Source organism: Lactuca sativa, chromosome 3 (assembly GCF_002870075.4).
Source record: "Lactuca sativa cultivar Salinas chromosome 3, Lsat_Salinas_v11, whole genome shotgun sequence".
Classification (NCBI taxonomy): Eukaryota; Viridiplantae; Streptophyta; class Magnoliopsida; order Asterales; family Asteraceae; genus Lactuca; species Lactuca sativa.
The window spans coordinates 33,430,187-33,449,742 of NC_056625.2; the positions used below are offsets into that span (position 1 = coordinate 33,430,187).

A 19,556-nucleotide genomic window follows, 5' to 3' on the forward strand; every position below is an offset into this window, starting at 1 on the left:
GTTGACCCAACTCGTCGAGTGCATCTATGTGACTCGTCGAGTCCCTTTGGTTCCTCAGAGACCCTCATGAAAGTCCCACTCAACTCGCCGAGTTGACCCCTCAACTCGTCGAGTTCAGACTCATCGGGACAAACTCCAAACAACTCGTCGATTCACTTCATCGACTTGTCAAGTCCCTTAAGTTGAAATCCCATTCAGACGTTTTAAGGCAGATCTACCACTCCAAACTTTACATCTAGCCTCCCAAGGCTCGAATGTCATGTAAAGCTTTGATCTTTACTTTCATGCATGGCATATTTGCTCCATAATGCCAATACAAGCTCCAGCAAGGGTTTGGTGCTCATGGGCTTGCCTCTAGCTCCATAAATCTTGGGTCTAGGGCTCACAAGACCTCCTACAATCCAGATCTGAGGTTTCAAACTTAAGATATGCTCAAGGGACTCAATAACACCAGAAGGATGGGGAAAAGCCCTAGAACTCCCCAAACTAAGATCTCACAAGAAAAATGATCAAGACAACATATTTTTACCTCAAACAGAAGTTATCCACCGGAAACCTCTAGATCCAAATGTCCCTCCTTGCTCCAAGCCTCTATGCTTTCCTCTTCTTCTCTCAAGGTGCACCAAAATGCTCAAGATAACCTCTCCTTCTCACACAACAAGATAAAACTCGATTAGGGTTCTTCATAGTGCTCAAGGGTGATGAGGGAGGCAGAAATGAGGGATTATGGCCCTTTAAATAGGACACAAACCCAGAGCTTTAGGGTTTCCTTACTCTGCGCCAACTCGGCGAGTCGGCTCTCTGACTCGTCGAGTTGGTCATTAAACCCACGTGGCCAAATCGAACCTACTCGACGAGTTGGGCACACAAATCATCGAGTTAACTCAGGCAACTCATAAATAATTGCATAATTATTATACCTGGGAATCAGGATGTTACAATTCTCCCCCACTTGAATTATATTTTGCCCTCGAAATCGCTCCTTATCATTATCTGGATCTCATTAATTAGCCCGTGAAGCAGAACCGATTATTCGGAACGTAATCGGTCTCCCCATGGCAACTGAAATCAAACCGAACCCTCCATCTCAAAGAAGAATGAACCCTTCACTGTTATAGAACCAACTCTTCCTCTCTAAAACTTGGAATCTGTAGTGGTATGTCTCCCCGACTGACCACCCATTAGGTATATTCCCTTGTCATTCGCTCATCGAATAACGTACTCGATAAAACATCTCCAACTTTGATTACTTGTCGTGAATGATGGAACAAGTCGTTAACCATAATTAGCTGCTGAACACTCCTGCCCAACACACCAGTCGACTCCGATCGAAACCCAAAGAAACGGGGGTCATCTCGCACCAATGACCAACCTCCGATAATGCTATCAGAACCCATATGAAAAGTGAACCTCAATACTCGGTCCTCAACACTAAAGGAAGACCTGACAAACCACAAGGGAATCGAAACTCTACACTAGGTCCAACCTCCCATCAAACATAATTATTTCACTGCCAACCCCAGGATGATTCAGCTCCGGCCCCAAAATCAACGTCCACGCCTGACCGAACTATCCACTGATAGCCGAAACATAACTCCAGCTGCCTCTCAATGCTAGACACCAAATCCGAATACAAGATCGACTCCCGACCTAGCATTTGAATTTCCGAGGCTACCCTAGCCCATTCAGCAATAGGACTTCACAGTAATCTTATTCAACCGAGCTGACTCATCTAATTACATTGAACTCCACAATCACGAAGTTCGCTTTACCCCAAACGGTTTCTACACCCGATTTGAAATCGCACCTCACACACAACCTCGGTTGTTTACCACATGTTACCTCATGCGTGTCGTGGTTCTTCCCAAACCAATGAACAGGTTCACCCAAGTCTAAAACATCAAATGGGAAACACATCCCTCTCATAATGTAATCCACCCAAAATCCCCACCTGCTCGTTCTCCACACAAATAGAGCCAAACTCACCCAACAAAGTCTGGTATGACACAGAGTTGGAACCACTCGACCCAACCTAGTACTCAAATCATGACCCATGTTCCACGCATATACACATGCATCAGACCTCGACCCTTCCGACTTGCGACAACCCCTCTCTAACACAAAACACAACGGGTTCCGACCATTGCCAAGACCCTGGTCTCACCCCTGGTTCGGCAACCAGGTTCCCACGGACCCATTTGGCAAGGTTACCCAGGCCTAAGAGCCCCCCATGTGTCACACCCTGACTAGTAAAGCTGCGGCTCCCTGCAGTTATACAACACTCTCTCACTGAATAACAAGCACTACGACTTCCTATAGTCCTATGACACTTACTTTTTGCCTTGCGATTGCTATGGCTCCCCGCAGTCACATGATACCCTCTCTCTGACTCACATATGCTACAGATCCCCGCAGTCACACAATACACTCTCTTTGACTCACGTATGCTATGGCTCCCCGCAGTCACAAGATACTCTTTATCTGACTCACATATGCTACGGCTCCCGCAGTCACCCGATACTCTTTCTCTGACTCACGTACACTACGATTCCCCGCAGTCACACGATACTCTCTATTTGACTCACGTCTGCTACGACTCCCCGCAGTCACGCAATACTCTCTCTCTCTCTCTGAATCACGTATGCTATGGCTCCCCGTAGTATTATGACACCTTCTCTTCTCTCCATGGGCTCTCTCCACGGTTTCCCTGACAGTCCTCAATGATTACTCCCACCTAGACCCATTCACTCTCTAATCACCCCATAATCTCATCCTCAAGTCGTCACCACACCGAGTTCACTATCGAACACTCCACGGTCCAACATAGTTAGGTGCTCACACCTACCCAGATTATGCATCACTACTCTTGACTTAAGTTCTCGCAGACAGGGCACTTCCCTCAGTACAATCACACTCTTTAAAAATTCCCTCCTGGCAACCATTAGCTGATCTCACACCTGAAAATATAGTCGCTTGATGGTCCACCTACTGTCGGACACACCCAAGTCTCATAATAATCCAACAACCTAGGGCATCATTATCGAATACCTTGATACACCATTATGGAATCTCACAATGTCTTGTCATGACCACTGATCTTCCACTCACACAACTCTAAGCCTTGAAGCATTCCAACTCATAATTGGAAGCACAGAGGAATCATCATAACTGAAAACACGTTAATGGCCATCCCAAGCCCCATCTGCTACTAGTCAAGTCCATGCGAACTACTCATATCGACCCTGTAGTTGATTGGAAAATCAACTGTTGCCCCTCCCGGATGCGTCGAACTGTTAGTTCTCCAAAATCGAATCTTGACCTTGGCAACCCAACCATCTCGAAACTCACACATTGGTACACCCGAAGAAACACAAACCATCATCAGATTCCTATCTACCAGCCACCTGCCATGAATTCACTCGTTTTCTCCTGAGAATATGCGACATGCATCATCTCACGTTGTACACTATTTTGACTGTCACATGACTCCCGTATCATATACTCGCACCGCAGATCCTCATAACCCAAACTTCTATTCCACATCAGAGTGAGGATCCTCCCCCATAGAATACCCAGTTCTCCTCCACTTAAGGTTCGAACCATCGCCCATTGACATGCCAAATAGACCACACTACAGACTAGCTCGCCAGATGTACCATTTCCGACTCATGGAATGTACTACGCAACACTCGATGATCTTCCAGATAGTGACCACATAACTCTAAGTATCCCATATCTCAGATGAAAACCTCAGAATGCTCCCAATGTGACTGTCTCTAGTCATCCTGAAATCCCATACCGACACACCGTCAGATATCCCAACTGTCCTGAATTAGTCACGACTCACAATTTGGAAATAATGCACTATCACACACTTCGTCTCTAATTCCTCAACCAACATTCCATCACAAAAATTATCGTAGGAGCGAGAAACCTCAATTGCACAGTTGATACACAACGTAGGCGATGAGGGCCGCCGTCCCCGTATGCTCTTCTTGATCACCTGGAACTGCTGCTAAAAGTATGTCTTGCTCAACTAAGGCTCTACTTGTCCTTATCCATCTTAGTCCCCACCGATGACTCTCTGTCACGGTATAAGAAATACCTCGCAACAATATATAATTTGGTGAAAATATCACAATCATATGCTACCCCTCGGGGTTACCTCCAAACCCTAGTACTGGAAGCTCGTTATCTCTTTTTCTCCACACAAGAAACGGAACTAGTGAGATTCTCGTCACAGAAAGTGACATTTTAATCACCGGCCGATCACTCAACCCAGACCGCAATCCTCCACAGCGTATCGTCTCCACTTTTCCTCAAGTCCCGCGACTCCAACTGGCAGCTCAACAGTCAACCTCGTTGAGATCTAAACTCAATTTTCCTCACAAGGTACAATTTGTCGAAGCTCAACCAACATGCCCCCTGTCTCCACAGATTACCACATCCACTCTCTGAATGAATACACACTCTGCTACAATCACGGTACCCGAACCATGTTATCTCCCCCTTAACCTGCTATTTAGAACCTCTGGAATTCTCCCTATTTCGAATATGGGTCTTCTGCTTTCAGTAGTACGGGCCCATACTACCTGCCACATCTACCCATACTTTCTACACGGGATCGTCCTAGATTTCCTAAGTAGCTGCTCAACTTTCTCGATCACAAATCTCGTTACACATGTTCGCTCTCTAGTGAATAATCTCCTCTATCAACGTACTCATCTGACTAAAATCACTCCCTAGTCTCTTCCTAGGTGCTCACACTTCTCTAACCTCAGTTGCTGAAGAACTCCTCATGATGCCAGCCATCTACCTCCTGAATATCATCATATTCACTTAGTAACTGTCTCCCATCATCAAGAGTTCCGCAAAGCACATAGCAAGAAATATTTGGGCATCGAATCACCTCCATCAACACGTAAAACCACCCGAGCATACGACTCCACTCGCTCTATCCGCAACTCTAAAAGGCATTACCAAACTCAGGCAAACCTACCCCTTGTGGGTATCTCACTACTCTCTCAGTAGGTCCCTCAAATAAACATCTAGGTATTTCTCCTAGATTACTCCTCTGCTCAAAGCTCTCTCTAAAAGATTCTTGCTAGGTACTCTTACTTAACACATACACAAAGAAAATAGTAGATAATATCAATCAATAGCATTTCCTAGGCTAAGGCATCACAAATCAGGCAACTCTAGCCCTAAGATATGAAATACCTAGCCTGTCATCTAGAATGCATCACTAATATCTCATGAATATCTCATAACACAAATAAAGTAAGGGTATTTTGGGAAATCACCGTTCGGGCTCTGGTTGATTGTACACACTGCTCCAACTCGTTTTCTCTTAAAACTCTTGATCGTTTTTAGAAAAATCATTTCTTTTGAAATTTTTTCTTAAATCCTCAGTTTGAGTCCAGACACACCCGAAGGTATATCCGAATCCCCCAAAACAAGGCTCTAATATCAAATTGTAACACCGTAAAAATTCAAACAAAATTTTCATTTTAAAATCTCATAATTCTCATTAACACATTTCATAAAAACCCCAAAGTATCAATTTAGCAAAACACATATCCATAATTGTTAAATAAAAATCCAGGATCCTCAAAACATAATTCCATCTCGTGTGTACAATCAAGCCGACGCCTTCCCACGATTCCTAAAAGCACCTGAAACACATATCACACAACACGGTAAGCACGAAGCTTAGTGTGTCACACCCCAAAACCGATAACGGCGGAATACGTTTCGGGGTGGAGGACGTCATGTACAGTATCATCACAATTGCATAATAGTAAAAACAAGAAACTTACAACCATTGCATTACATAGTGAGTTTAATTACAAGCGTGTTTTGTAATGTTTAACAAGTACCAAGAGTATTACAAAAATAAGAGATGGATCTTGTATGCTCCACCTTCTCCAAAATGCCGCACCTGTACCTGTCTATCTTTGACCTGAGGATACAAGTTATTTTGAAAACGAATATCAGCATAAAGCTGGTGAGTTCATAAGAATTTAGTGTGAGTTTTTGTATAAAAGCATTAGAACCGATAGTATGAAAAATTGCAACTTTACAATCATAAGTGGTAGAAAATCCTAGAAAAATCCTATATTTTCCAGAAATACGTTGTAAGTGAAAACCTTTAAGAAACATATCATTTTCATCTTTGAAAACCATTTATTGTAAAAGTATAATAGTGAGTTTCCAATAAGTAACGCAATACGGTAGATTATGCCTGAAGTCCATAATAGTGGTGCAAACTTTCTTTAGTATTAAATACTTGTTTACTTCGGGATATTAACTTTAACTTTTTGTTTAGTATTTTAGTGTGGTTATAGTGTATTTCTTGTATGTTACCGATAGTGTGAGTAATAGAGGACCCCATGACCTTCCCGGTCATGCACAATGTAGTGAAGTAGTGGCATCCCTGGGCCTGTACGGCTCGGACTGAAGTTAACAGTCGGGATGTAATAGCGTCTGCCCCATATAGATCTATACATATAGCGTCGTCTTCCTGCCAGAAGACTCTGGGCATAATGCGTAGCGAATAGAGTATCTCGTAGTGGGTTAGTGTGTTATCTCTTGATTAGTGCTTTCTCTTGTAATATAGCATAGTAGTCTTTTGTATACTCGTAGTATGTTCTCGTATTAGTATATAGTATCATTATAGAGTGTATTATAGTGTGTAGAGTAGTAGCTATAGCGAGTAATAGTTGCCTTAACTATACCTATTATAGTTAACTTAGTGCGTATGATTCTTGTCAATTTAGTGGTTTAAACATTGAATGAAATGAAAATACTTGTATCCAACACTAATATATATGATATATAACTAAGAAATCAATGACAGTCGGACGGATAACAACTACCCTAAGCCCACAATCAAACAAGAACAGGAAATAAGGCGAGCTATCGGTCCTAAGTCCTGCAAGCCTTAATTATATAAATACTTTGGTGTGGTTACATTTTATAAGGAATTTATTTAATAAAAATCTTGTCAAAAGGGAATATTTAGAAAATTGATCTTTTATCCGAAATGGTTTTGAAAACGAAAATCCTTTTTATAAAGCATAGTGGTAAATCACATGTGATTTGAACTACGGATAGTGAATCACATGTGATTAATTTCCGTAACATGAATAAATGACTTGTATGAATTTCCATAAACATGTGTAATTGACTTGTATCCCCCCCTAAAACATATAAAACATTTGAAAGGTTCATTAAAGGGGTATGAACTCACCTGAAATCGCGTAAATCGGGTGAATCGGGTAAAAGTGTCGACTGAGCGTTTTGTACCAAATAACGACTTGTGCACCTTTTAGGCCCCTAATGTCATATGAAATATGTATTTTACAATAAATTAATCATTTTATGCTTTTCATTAAAGTATTTGGGCATTCTAGCATTGATTCGGGGTTTTAAGGCCTAGAAGGGGTTCCCGGGAGTGGTACAAGGCCAAGAGGGGTTTGCGGGGGAGTCCATGAGTTCAATCCCTTGGAGTTTACGGCCCAAAGGCCACTCCTTGGGAGTTTACGGCCGTAAGCCCCCTAGGCTTGGCCGTAAACTCATGTGTTCCTCCAAAATTGCAAGTTAAGGCCTTATTTCACTTCCCTAATTTACTAGCAAGTGTCTTGGACTAATTTGGAGGGTTAAAACCCTCATTTTGTGACATTTTGGGGAGTTTACAGTCCAAAATTGTGCTTGGGCCGTAAACTCCATTTAATCCCTCAAAATGGATGTTTAAATGGTCCAAATCACTTCCTTAAGTCTTAGTTAAATTCTAGAAGGCCTTAGGTGGGTTTTCGGGACATTTTGGCATAGAAATTGGGGAGTTTACGGCCCAAGTATAGCCTTGGACGTAAACTCTTCTTTTGGCTTCAAAATGAGATGCTTAATGGCCTTAAACTTTTCTTAGGGTCATAGCTAAATTCCTACATGCCCTAGATGAGTTTTTGGGACATTTATCAAGGGTTTTTGGGTGTTTACGGCCTAAGCATAAGCTTGGGCTGTAAACTCCTTTTTAGGCTTCAAAATCTTAAGTTTTCATGTCCAAACTCACCTAGGTAAATCCCTTAATTAGTACACAAGCTTAAAGGAAGGAAAAATGGGGTTTTTGGCAAGGTTTTAGGTGTTTACGGCCTAAGGGGCTTCCTAGGCCGTAAACTCCCTTTAATCCCCTAAATCCTATGATTTTTGGCCTCTAAATACAATGAAATATGTTTAGAATAAGATAGGGAATAAATCCTTACGTTTGGAAGCCGGAATTCGCGGTTTTGGAGTCGGGTTCGGGTCTAGAGAGAGAAAGTAGTGAGAGAGAGTGAATGAGTGGTAAAAGGGCTTAAAAGTGGTGTTCATTTGCTTATATATGTCTCGGGTATTGCACCTAGTACACGGCTACCCGATGCTAAAGTTTAACGGGGTTAAAACTTTTTACCCGGGTGAAGTGGTTGAAAAGTAATATAACCCTATTTAGTTAAACGGGGTTAACACTTACGAGTTATAATTACTTATGATAATATCAAGACATATAAATAACTAGATATTTGTTTATTGACGACTCCAAACATCACAGGAAAACAATAAATATAACGACGAATTCCGTTAGTGCAGACGGGATTTGTAACGGCAATAAATTTGGGTTGTCACATAGTGAGTTCCCCAAAATACCACACACACACACACACACAAATAGTTAGCCTCTCATGGCTATATCTCGATAAGGACCCTCTGGTCATGTGTCTCAGTGAAGACCCTCCGGTCCCACAGCTTAGGTCAGACCCTCCATTCCTGGTATCTCAGTGAGGACCCTCCAGTCTCACAACTCGGTTTGGACCCTCCGATATTAACTCAATAGAATCACAGAACAACATAACACATAAATCACAAATACATAATGCATATTATCACAATACTCAATATAAGTACACAAGACCCTCCGGTCGCACAAATTACCACTCAAGGTAAGTATAGTGAGAAGACTCACCTCGTAAGCAAGCAAGGAAATTGAATACCCCTTGAACAATCTAATCCCCACCTACATGTAATAAGCATCTCTAATTAATACTTAAAGATCACAACTCTAAATAAACTCATGATAGTACCTCTTTAACTCTTGGGATGGGTAAAAGACCATTTTACCCCTCCATGACCCCTATCCCTCAAGTTTGACCAAACCCTAAAGTCAACAGAAGTCAACACCTGAGTCAATAGTCCATGTCAACCCAACTCATCGAGTGCATCTATGCGACTCATCGAGTCCCTTTGGTTCCTCATAACCCTCATGAAAGTCCCACTCAACTCGCCAAGTTGACCCGTCAACTCGTCGAGTTCAAACTCATCGGGATAAACTCCAAACGACTCGTCGAGTCAGCTCATCGACTTGTCGAGTCGCTTAAGTTGAAATCTCATTCAGACATTTTAAGGCAGATCTACCACTCCAAACTCTAGATCTAGCCTCCCAATGCTCGAATGTCACATAAAGCTTCGATCTTTACGTTCATGCATGGAAAATTTGCTCCATAATGCCAATACAAGCTCTAACAAGGGTTTGGTGCTCATGGGCTTGCCTCTAGCTCCATAAAGCTTGGGTCTTGGGCTCACAAGACCTCCTAAAATCAAGATATGAGGTTTCAACCTCAAGATATGCTCAAGGGACTCAATAACACAAGAAGGATGGTGAAAGGCCCTAGAACTCCCCAAACTAAGATCTCACAAGAAAAATGATCAAGACAACATATTTTTACCTGAAACAGAAGCTATCCACTGAAAACCTCTAGATCCAAATGTCCCTCCTTGCTCCAAGCCTTAATGCTTTCCTCTTCTTCTCTCAAGGTGCACCAAAATGCTCAAGATAGCCTCTCCTTCTCACACAACAAGCTAAAACTCGATTAGGGTTCTTCATAGTGCTCAAGGGCGATAAGGGAGGCAGAAATGAGGGCTTAAGGCCCTTTAAATAGGACAAAAACCCAAAGATTTAGGGTTTCCTTACTCAGCGAGTCGACTCTCTAACTCGTCGAGTTGGTCATTAAACCCACGTGGCCAAATCGACCCTACTCGACGAGTTGGGCACACAACTCATCGAGTTAACTCAGGCAACTCATAAATAATTGCATAATTATTATACTTGAGAGTCGAGATGTTACAATTTTGGAGCTAAGGGAACACGTTTATAGTGTAGGAATTCCAAGAGTCACTTCTTAACCCTAATTCATACACTAAGGCTTTTAATCCAACAACACTTCATGGACTCTTATACGAGCTTAGTCCATTACTAGTTAATCATGGATCATTAGCCCAAATCATATGTTTCACTGATTTACATGATCAACCGCTATTAATTTAATCAGTCTCTTTTGATCACTAAATTAATTCCAAACTAATACTTGATCAATACCAATTAAATAATATGTTTTTTCAATTAATATATTATTCTTGTAATATATTAATAAATCATAATAATTTCTTTCTCAAATATCCATCCTATCAAATTGTTTTGGTGAAGGCAACCCGAAATGAACCATGCTATTATCGGGTCAAGTACATACCAATTATAGTTATAGGCTTAGACACCTAATCCAACAACAACACCCTAAAATAAGGTTTCCACTAGCTCCCGTACGCCCCGCGTACTCCTCGTACGCCCAGCTTACGAGGCCTCACATTTCGAATCCACCCTTCACAGTACACTAAGCGTACACCACATTACGCCTTGTTTACTATCCTCCGCAAAAGTACGCCCTGCGTACTCCCTAGGTACCCCCCACGTACTAGGGTTTCCTCTTAAACCCCTAAAACACTCCGAAGGCCATAACTTATTCGTTACAAATCTGATTCCAACAATCATTATATCCATGAAAAGGTAACGAGAAGCTCTGCGCTTTCATCAACTCATATCTGCTATAAAATTTCTTGAACAAGAATCCAATTTCCATAAATCCCGAACTGACACTTTACCGAAATACCCCTTGACTCCAAAACACAAACCGAACACCCAAATCATCCAAATTACATCACCAGCCTCCAAATGAGAAACGATTCAGAACAAGGCGTTACAAATTCTTCCCAAAAACCTAAAGTATTTATGGTGAAAGATAAGCAATATTATAAGTTGACTTTATAAAGCATTAGTTTCGTCCTCATAATCTATAAGTGAATATTTATTTGTGCAGGGGATTGATTCAAATATATCTATAAGCAAATGCTAAAGACTTGGAATTGGAACTCAAATATTAGTTTTCCCAAAAGTGTTTAGTACGTTGTTATCAGTTTTTGAGTTTTTGGTTAGTAGGTTGTTAACAGATAAAGAAATTAAATATCCTCTTACCTTTTCTTCCTATCAATCCTCGTACTCATTTAAATGATAACATGTGTCATATTGGTATCCTAAGATATCATTAAATTTCATTAAATAAGCATTAAATATTACACATATCACCATTTAATTGGGTAGGATGATATGTAGTAACAAAAGGTAGGAGGATATTTAATTTCTCTAACAGATATTAGGGTGTTATCATGTTCAAAACATCAAGAAAAGACATATATATGCTTTTAATATGTAAAATTGATGTTTGATAGTCTTAAAAACAACATATTTAACATTTCGATCGATTCATGATTTTTAAAAGGCTCATTCACATCAATAACTTTTATTTTGAAGTGTAGGAGTATTATGGTCAAAACTATAATTACACCTTCAAGGTTGTTTTAAGTTTCAATGAAGGGTTTATTTGCATCAATGACTTCTCTTATTAATTATTGCTATGCCTATTAAGTTTCAAAATTGTTTTACTTTGCAAACCCCGTATAATACACGGGTTATAACCTAGTAAAGATATATTTAAAACTAAAATATACTTAAGTGGATAAAATATAACATGATTAAAAGAGGGAGGCAAAAATACAAAACATACAAATATATTATATGTTCAATAAAAAAAAAAAAATATATATAGTCAATAAAAAATAAATAAGTTATATGCGATTGAATGATTAATAAATATATATATATATATATATATATTATAATAATATGTGGACATTGGAATGCTCTTATTAGTATATACTATCAATTCTCAAAACCTTAGCTACAATATAGTTCTTTCTCTTTCTTATTTTGACACGGAATTCTTTCTGTTTCTTAATTGAAGTTATTTTATGTTTTAAAAAAGTTAACATGTAAAATTGGTTGTGAGATGATTACATGTAAATCCATCATGTTTGTTTTTTATCGAGTAATTTACACGAATGGTTCCTATGGTTTGGGGTAATTTGCACGTTTGGTCTTTAACTTATTTTTTTAACTCGGAAGATCCCTACAGTTTGTTTTTGTTGCGTATTTGGTCCCTGTCTTACCTAAAAAGACTAGTTTGCCCTTAATTTTTTAACTTATTTAAATAAAGTGAAGTGTGTAAGGTAAGGTAATGTGAGGTGGAAGTGGGGTTGATGGTGTGTTTATTCAAATGAAATTAAAAAAATCAAGGGCAAAATAGTTTTTTTATGTAAGACAGGGACCAAACCCGCAACAAAAACAAACAATAGGGACCTTCAGAGTTAAAATAATAAGTTAAGGACCAAACGTGCAAATTACCCCAAACCATAGGGACAATTTGTGTAATTTACTCTTCTTTATCGAACTAGATGTAAAATCGTGAAGATGTCTTTCAAAATTAGAGTCCGTTTGTTTTCTAATGTGCAAAAATCATAATCAATTACTTATTTTACGTTTTACGTATCAAATTATTTGTTTCACAATTAATTAGCAATTTAGCACTAGTTGTTTTAGGCTTGTCGAAAAAATCTGAAATTCGTTCTACCCACCCGACCTGTTCCGAATTCAGGTAGAATGGGTCGGGTATGAACATTAGAGTAATAGGTTAACCCGATAATAATACAGGTCGGGTTTTAGGTATGAATATTTATTTTCGAGTATACCCGAATACCCGAATTCGTTATTTAAATAATACCAAATATATAATGCAGTCACGTACACACATTTCAAATAAAACAAAACCCTTCATTTCCTTCTTATTAACGACGGCTCGACAGTCGACGCAAACTTGCAAAGAGAAATGAATATGACAATGTGAAGATGCAAGACTTTGTTTTGTTATGTTTAGACTTTTACATTTTGAGTTGGATTATGACTTATGAATTTTACTTTTTTTTGTAATGTTTAGACTTTTATGTTTGGAGTCGGATTATGACTTATGAATTTTACTCTACTGTTATGTATGAACTTTTATTGTTTAGTTGGGTTGTATTTAGACTTTTTTTTTGTGTTTAGACTTTAATTATTTAGACCTTTTTTTTATTGTTTTTAGACATTATTCCATGCTAATCATATTCATGGTTTTTTTTTTTTTTTTTTTTTTTTTTAAATTTGGAATAGAATTAAAAAAGTATATAAATGATTTGTATTGTTTAACACCATATCCTTGATGAAAAAATCTATCATTTAACGAATCGATTAGCCGAACAATTAGGCTGAATGTTCGGTTGTTGTCGAGCCCTAATCAATAGAATGAAATGGATTGGATTGGGTGCCGACCTTCAAAATCTGTATCCAAAGTCCAAACAGCAACACTACAAAGCAAAGCCAAGCCCGTCACGTCAGTACTCAGTATATACGCAGCATTTTCAATTTCAACCCGTGTTGATACTCCCAACAAAAACTACACTCGCTGACTCAATCCATATCTTTCTCCTTGCGATTTTCAGGCGAAACTTGTTTTCTTTTTTCTTTTTCCGTCCAAGATGGCTCTGAATACGGATGAGCTTGTAGGAAAACCGAATTCAGCAATTGAATTTGACACCGATGCCTTGTTTCGCTACTGTTCTATTCATGTTGAAGGCTTCCCTGTTTCTTCCTCCAAGTTTTCCATTTCCCAGGTTAATTTTGCTGTCCTTTAATCCTGATGAATGATGATCACCCCTAACCCTCTTCGTATTTTGTACTTCCAAATTAGTATCTTATCCAGTTTTCTGTTATGAAGTAGTGTTGGGTATATGCTTTTGTTTTGTTTCTGTCACGAAAACACAACCTTTTGTCGGTTCATGCTATTTGATCGGATTTGTTATCTAAAAATCAGGGAAATCCAATAGAATACGACCGATTAATCTCTCTTACAGACCTTATGCGTTTTCAATGAGGCGATTTTGTGAATTCGAATTAGAGAGCGTAGGGCTTTGTATGAATTAAATGTTGATCTCTGATGAAGTTACAGCTTTGCATAGAATTCTACAAGATTAACAGTGTTAACCACCCTTGTTATGCTCCTTCGAGAGCTAAAAACTGGAACAGATTAGAATTAACAGAAGTTACAATCGCTCGTATTATGATTTAAAGCCACTTTTCTTTCCCGGTATCTTTTCCTCCAAATTCAAATTTGAAATTCATCCTTGCACTGTTTCTTATCTACTACTTCTTGTTGATCAGTTTGGGCATGGTCAGTCAAATCCAACGTATCTTATAGAACTCCAGTCAGGAGCTCTATTGAAGAGGTATGTTTTGAGAAAGAAGCCCCCTGGTAAGCTACTCCAGTCTGCTCATGCTGTTGAAAGAGAATTTCAGGTCAGTTTTGTCTAATCTTTTCATTTCAACCTCAAAAATTCGATTCATCTCATATTTATCATTCGATTTTTGAATACAACAGGTGCTTCATGCATTAGGTACTCATACACTTGTCCCTGTCCCCAAAGTCTTCTGTTTATGTACAGATTCAAGTGTAATTGGAACTCCATTCTACATCATGGAGTTTCTGGAAGGACGCATATTCTTAGATCCTATGCTACCTGTAAGTATCTGTATCATAACCTCTAATTCATCTCCAAAATCTTTAATCGCATTGTTCTTAATAATCTCCATTGATTTAATTTAGGGAATAGCACCCAATAGAAGGCGAGCTTTATACCATGCTACTGCTAAAGCTTTAGCTTCTCTTCATTCTGCTGATGTTGATGCTATTGGTCTTGGAGATTATGGTAGACGAAACAACTACTGTAAACGACAGGTATATTGAATTTTTATTCATTTTTACTCAATATACACCAAGGGATTATGATTTTCTTAAACGATGTATATATATCAGGTGGAAAGATGGGCAAACCAGTACATTGCTTCTACTGGTGAAGGAAAATCTGAAAGAAACCCTAAAATGTTGCAACTTATTGGTTGGTTGCGTGAGAATATTCCTTTTGAAGATTCTTCCGGAAGCACAACAGGTCTTGTCCATGGTGATTTCCGGATTGATAATCTTGTTTTCCATCCTATTGAGGTGTGTTTCTTTGAAGCTTGTAATCGTTAATTTTGTATATAATTTTATCAGAACTTATTTCTTTTGTTTGTGTATTTAATACTTTGTAGAATTTTGGAAATGCAGGATAGAGTGATTGGGATTCTTGATTGGGAGTTGTCCACTCTTGGAAACCAGATGTGTGATGTTGCATACAGCTGTCTGGTAAACCTGTTATTTTCACTATTAGGATATCATACATGATACATAACAAAACATTTTTTAGCCGAAAGTAAATTACCATTTTGTCCTTCCATTCTGGCAGTTTTACATTGGAGATATTTCACATGAGAAAGTGAAACATAATGGAGGTTTTGAAATGACTGATGCTCCTCAAGGAGTTCCTTCATTGGAAGAATATCTTGCAGACTATTGCTCTGCTTCTGTAAGATCATTATTAAAAATGTTGACTTTTGTAGGTCAACTTATATGTATATAATCTTTCCCTGATTATTAATTTATAAATTAATTCTAGGGAAAGGCATGGCCTCTTGCTGGATGGAAGTTTTATATTGCATTTTCATTTTTCCGTGGTGCATCAATCCTAGCAGGTGTCCACAGTAGATATATTATGGTATGCATGATTTATTTTTATAAAAGTAGAACACTAAAATAAATGCTAATTTTGTATTGGAGTATTTGAAATGACTCAAGGAATCATGAATTCCATTCCAGGGAAACGCATCAGGTGGAAAACGTGCACAAGATGCAGGGGAAAAAGCCAATGATCTTATACAAATTGCCTGGTCTTATATTCAAAGGGAATCTGTTTTGTCACAAAATCCTCCATCTGGTAGCTCCATTTTCTTTTATTTGAACTTGGGAGTGACTTTTCTTGAATAATTTAGTTTTTATTTTGTATAATCCACCTTAATGGATCTTTCTTCCTTCTAACTTTCTAGTTACAAGAGGAAGAGATTATGTATCTGCCATTGCAAATAACAAGAAGTATGAAGAATTGGAAGAGGGAAGTGGAGGTGGAGGTGGATTTGTTCCTAATAAAAAAATTAAGGATTTAAGAGAAAAATTAATTAAGTTTATTGAGGAACATGTATATCCAATGGAGCAGGAGTTCAGCAAGCTTGCTCAATCTTCAATGCGTTGGACAGTTCATCCACAAGAGGAAAAATTAAAGGAGCTTGCAAAGCAACAAGGCCTATGGAACCTTTTTATACCTGTAATATGCCTTTTCCCACTATATTTATTTATAAATTTCTTGGAAAATTATAGAAAAACCAACATATTTTGGGTAAAGTTTCAGACATTTATGCAAGTCAACCATTTTGACCGGATATAACATGTCAAAATGGTTCATTTGGAAAAATGTCAGAAACTTTTATGGTTTGATTGGAAAAAATAAAGTATTAGTTGTTAAACAATAGAATGTTTTTTTTTTTCTTTTATGTGCCAAATTAAAAGTGACAACATATTTTATTTAAATCAATATTTTGTTACCAGGTTGATAGTGCTGCAAGAGCAAGAAAAGTTCTTTGTGAAGGTAGAAATGATGATGTCATCGGAGGATTTCCTAACCAACTGGGGGCTGGGCTTTCAAATCTTGAATATGGATACCTTTGTGAGATTATGGGTCGTTCTGTGTGGGCCCCACAGGTGTTCAATTGTGGAGCCCCTGATACTGGAAATATGGAGGTAAATAAATATTTTATCATAACTAATATTATGGGACGATTTTAAATGTTTATATTATTTTTGATGTTAGGTATTATTACGGTATGGAAACAAAGATCAGCTTCAGGAATGGCTTATTCCATTGCTTAATGGATCAATCCGGTCTGGATTTGCAATGACAGAACCTAAAGTTGCTTCATCTGATGCAACTAACATAGAGTGTTCTATAAAAAGGTTTTTTTTTTCTTATAGTTATAAAAAAGTTATGAAAAATTATTAGTGTAGATTATAATGAAATTTAATAACATGAACAGAGAAGGCGATACATATGTTATAAATGGAAGGAAATGGTGGACAAGTGGAGCCATGGATCCTAGATGTAAACTTCTTATACTTATGGTTAGTTCCAATTTTTTCTTGATAACTTAATGAATTCATGCAAGTTTTGAAGAAGAAATTTGATTTCTTTCACTCGATTTTCTGCAGGGGAAAACCGACTTCAATGCCCCAATTCATAAACAGCAATCCATGATTCTTGTGGACATAAATACCCCTGGTGTAAAAATAATAAGACCTCTCACGGTGTTTGGGTTTGATGATGCACCTCATGGACATGCAGAGATTTCATTTGAGAATGTTCGTGTCCCGGCTAAAAATATTTTGTTGGGGGAGGGTTGTGGCTTTGAGATTGCACAGGTAAAATACAAAAGCCCTACTTTATTCCGATACTATTAGGTAGTGTTTGGTAATGATAGAAACAGAGAAGGAATGGAATGGTTGATTCCACTGGAATGAAAAAAAAAAAAAAAAACTGTTTGGTTTGCCTGATGGAATGGACAGGAATCTAATGGTTTCCATTTTAATTTTCATTCCTTAGTTTCAGGTGCTTTTTTTAATTTGGTCATGGAATGGAATGGAAAATTGTTATATTACCTATTTTTTATTTTTAAAATTTTTAATAATGGATCTTTTATAAGTATTACTTGATTTAATTAAGTTATAATTTTGTTATCTAAAATGACTAAGGGTATTTGTTTTTTATAATCTTATTTGCGTTTTAATTTAATTTTGTGGTTTTGTTAATAATAAATGGTCTATGCACAAAAATAACCAAAATGATAGGGTCAATTTGACATATTGACCACCTTTTTTACCATTATAACAAAATCACCACCCATTTTACAATATGGAATCTGTAAATAATATATAATGATGTTAAAACTATACCTTTGATTTACATATAGTATGAAGATTCATTCCATTCCTACATGCCAACCAAACACAATCATAGAATGTAATGACTGATTCCATTACCCTGACCATTCCATTCCTTTGTCATTCTATTCCATCCAACCAAATAGACATTATTGCTGTTGTGGATACTTTATTTTTTGTTAATTTATTTTTATTTTGTGAATACACTATGTGCTATGCACAGGGTAGGTTGGGTCCAGGGAGGTTGCATCACTGTATGCGATTAATAGGTGCAGCAGAACGAGGGATGCAGTTAATGGTTCAAAGAGCTCTTCAAAGAAAAACATTTGGAAAATACATCGCTCAACACGGCTCCTTTGTTTCTGATTTAGCCAAGGTAGTTAATTAATTATGGGTATTTATTATATAAAAGAAAGTACATTGCCAATATTGATATAACAATAGTAAAGAAAGTACATTGTTATTTTGAATCCAGTGTCGAATCGAGCTAGAGAGAACCCGACTGTTAGTTTTCGAAGCCGCAGATCAACTTGATCGCCATGGGAACAAGAAAGCCCGTGGGACCCTCGCAATGGCCAAGGTAACAATTTGGTAATTATTTTGAATTTTTTATATTTTTTTATTTTTTTGGTGGTGATTTTGTTTTTGTTGTTGTGGGACAGGTGGCGGCTCCTAATATGGCATTGAAGGTGCTGGACATGGCGATGCAAGTGCATGGTGCAGCAGGGGTATCGGGGGACACTGTTCTGTCCCTTCTTTGGGCTCAAGCCAGGACTCTAAGAATTGCAGATGGGCCCGATGAAGTTCATTTGGGGACAATTGGGAAATTAGAACTAAAAAGGGCCAAGCTTTGAACATTTTTTATATAATAAACTAATATTTGTGCAACTTGTCAAGTATAAGAACTAGAAAGAATAAAGGGAAGATAAGTGATTAAATCCAATGCAACATGGTAATATCCTTACTAGAGACATTTTACAAGTTTCAGGTTGTGTATTATTATTATTATCATAATCATAAAGAATAAGGAATGCATCATTGCAATTATGGCATACCATCGGGGCAACATGTCTACTTGCAATCATGTAGAGGTGGAGGTAAAATTACAACTGAATTTTTTATGAATCTAGTTAGACCATTGGTTAGAAATTATTATCTTAATGATGTACTTTTTTTTTTCTTATGTTGGAGAACAGTTAACTACTTAATTTATGCATTTAGCTTTTTAATTAAATTAAGTTTTTTATTTAGTTATAATAAATAAACCATTTATTTATCTATTTTGGCTTTGCCAATAAATAATATCATGATTTTTTTTACGTTGGTAAATAACAAATACATAAAATGTTATAATATTATTTATTTGTTTTTTTTTTATGTTCTTAATGTGTGGCAATAGATTCATAT

At 37.7% G+C, this 19,556-nt stretch overlaps 1 protein-coding gene across 2 annotated transcripts; it reads left to right on the top strand.

The window, feature by feature from the left end:
* Nucleotides 1-13,409: 13,409 nt before the first annotated feature.
* LOC111917264 (probable acyl-CoA dehydrogenase IBR3) lies at nucleotides 13,410-19,201 on the top strand. 2 transcript variants are annotated; one of them, XM_023912946.3, is made up of 17 exons: nucleotides 13,410-13,902; nucleotides 14,450-14,584; nucleotides 14,667-14,807; nucleotides 14,892-15,023; nucleotides 15,102-15,287; nucleotides 15,393-15,470; nucleotides 15,571-15,690; nucleotides 15,781-15,879; nucleotides 15,981-16,098; nucleotides 16,208-16,482; nucleotides 16,764-16,955; nucleotides 17,026-17,168; nucleotides 17,249-17,333; nucleotides 17,421-17,630; nucleotides 18,373-18,525; nucleotides 18,625-18,729; nucleotides 18,812-19,201. In XM_023912946.3, the coding sequence occupies exons 1-17, from the start codon at nucleotides 13,768-13,770 to the stop codon at nucleotides 19,001-19,003; spliced, it is 2,499 nt and encodes an 832-aa protein (XP_023768714.1). In that variant the 5' UTR covers nucleotides 13,410-13,767; the 3' UTR covers nucleotides 19,004-19,201. The 2 variants fall into 2 exon arrangements, with proteins under 2 accessions (XP_023768714.1, XP_023768715.1); XM_023912947.3 differs by lacking the exon at nucleotides 13,410-13,902 and adding an exon at nucleotides 14,103-14,375.
* Nucleotides 19,202-19,556: the final 355 nt, after the last annotated feature.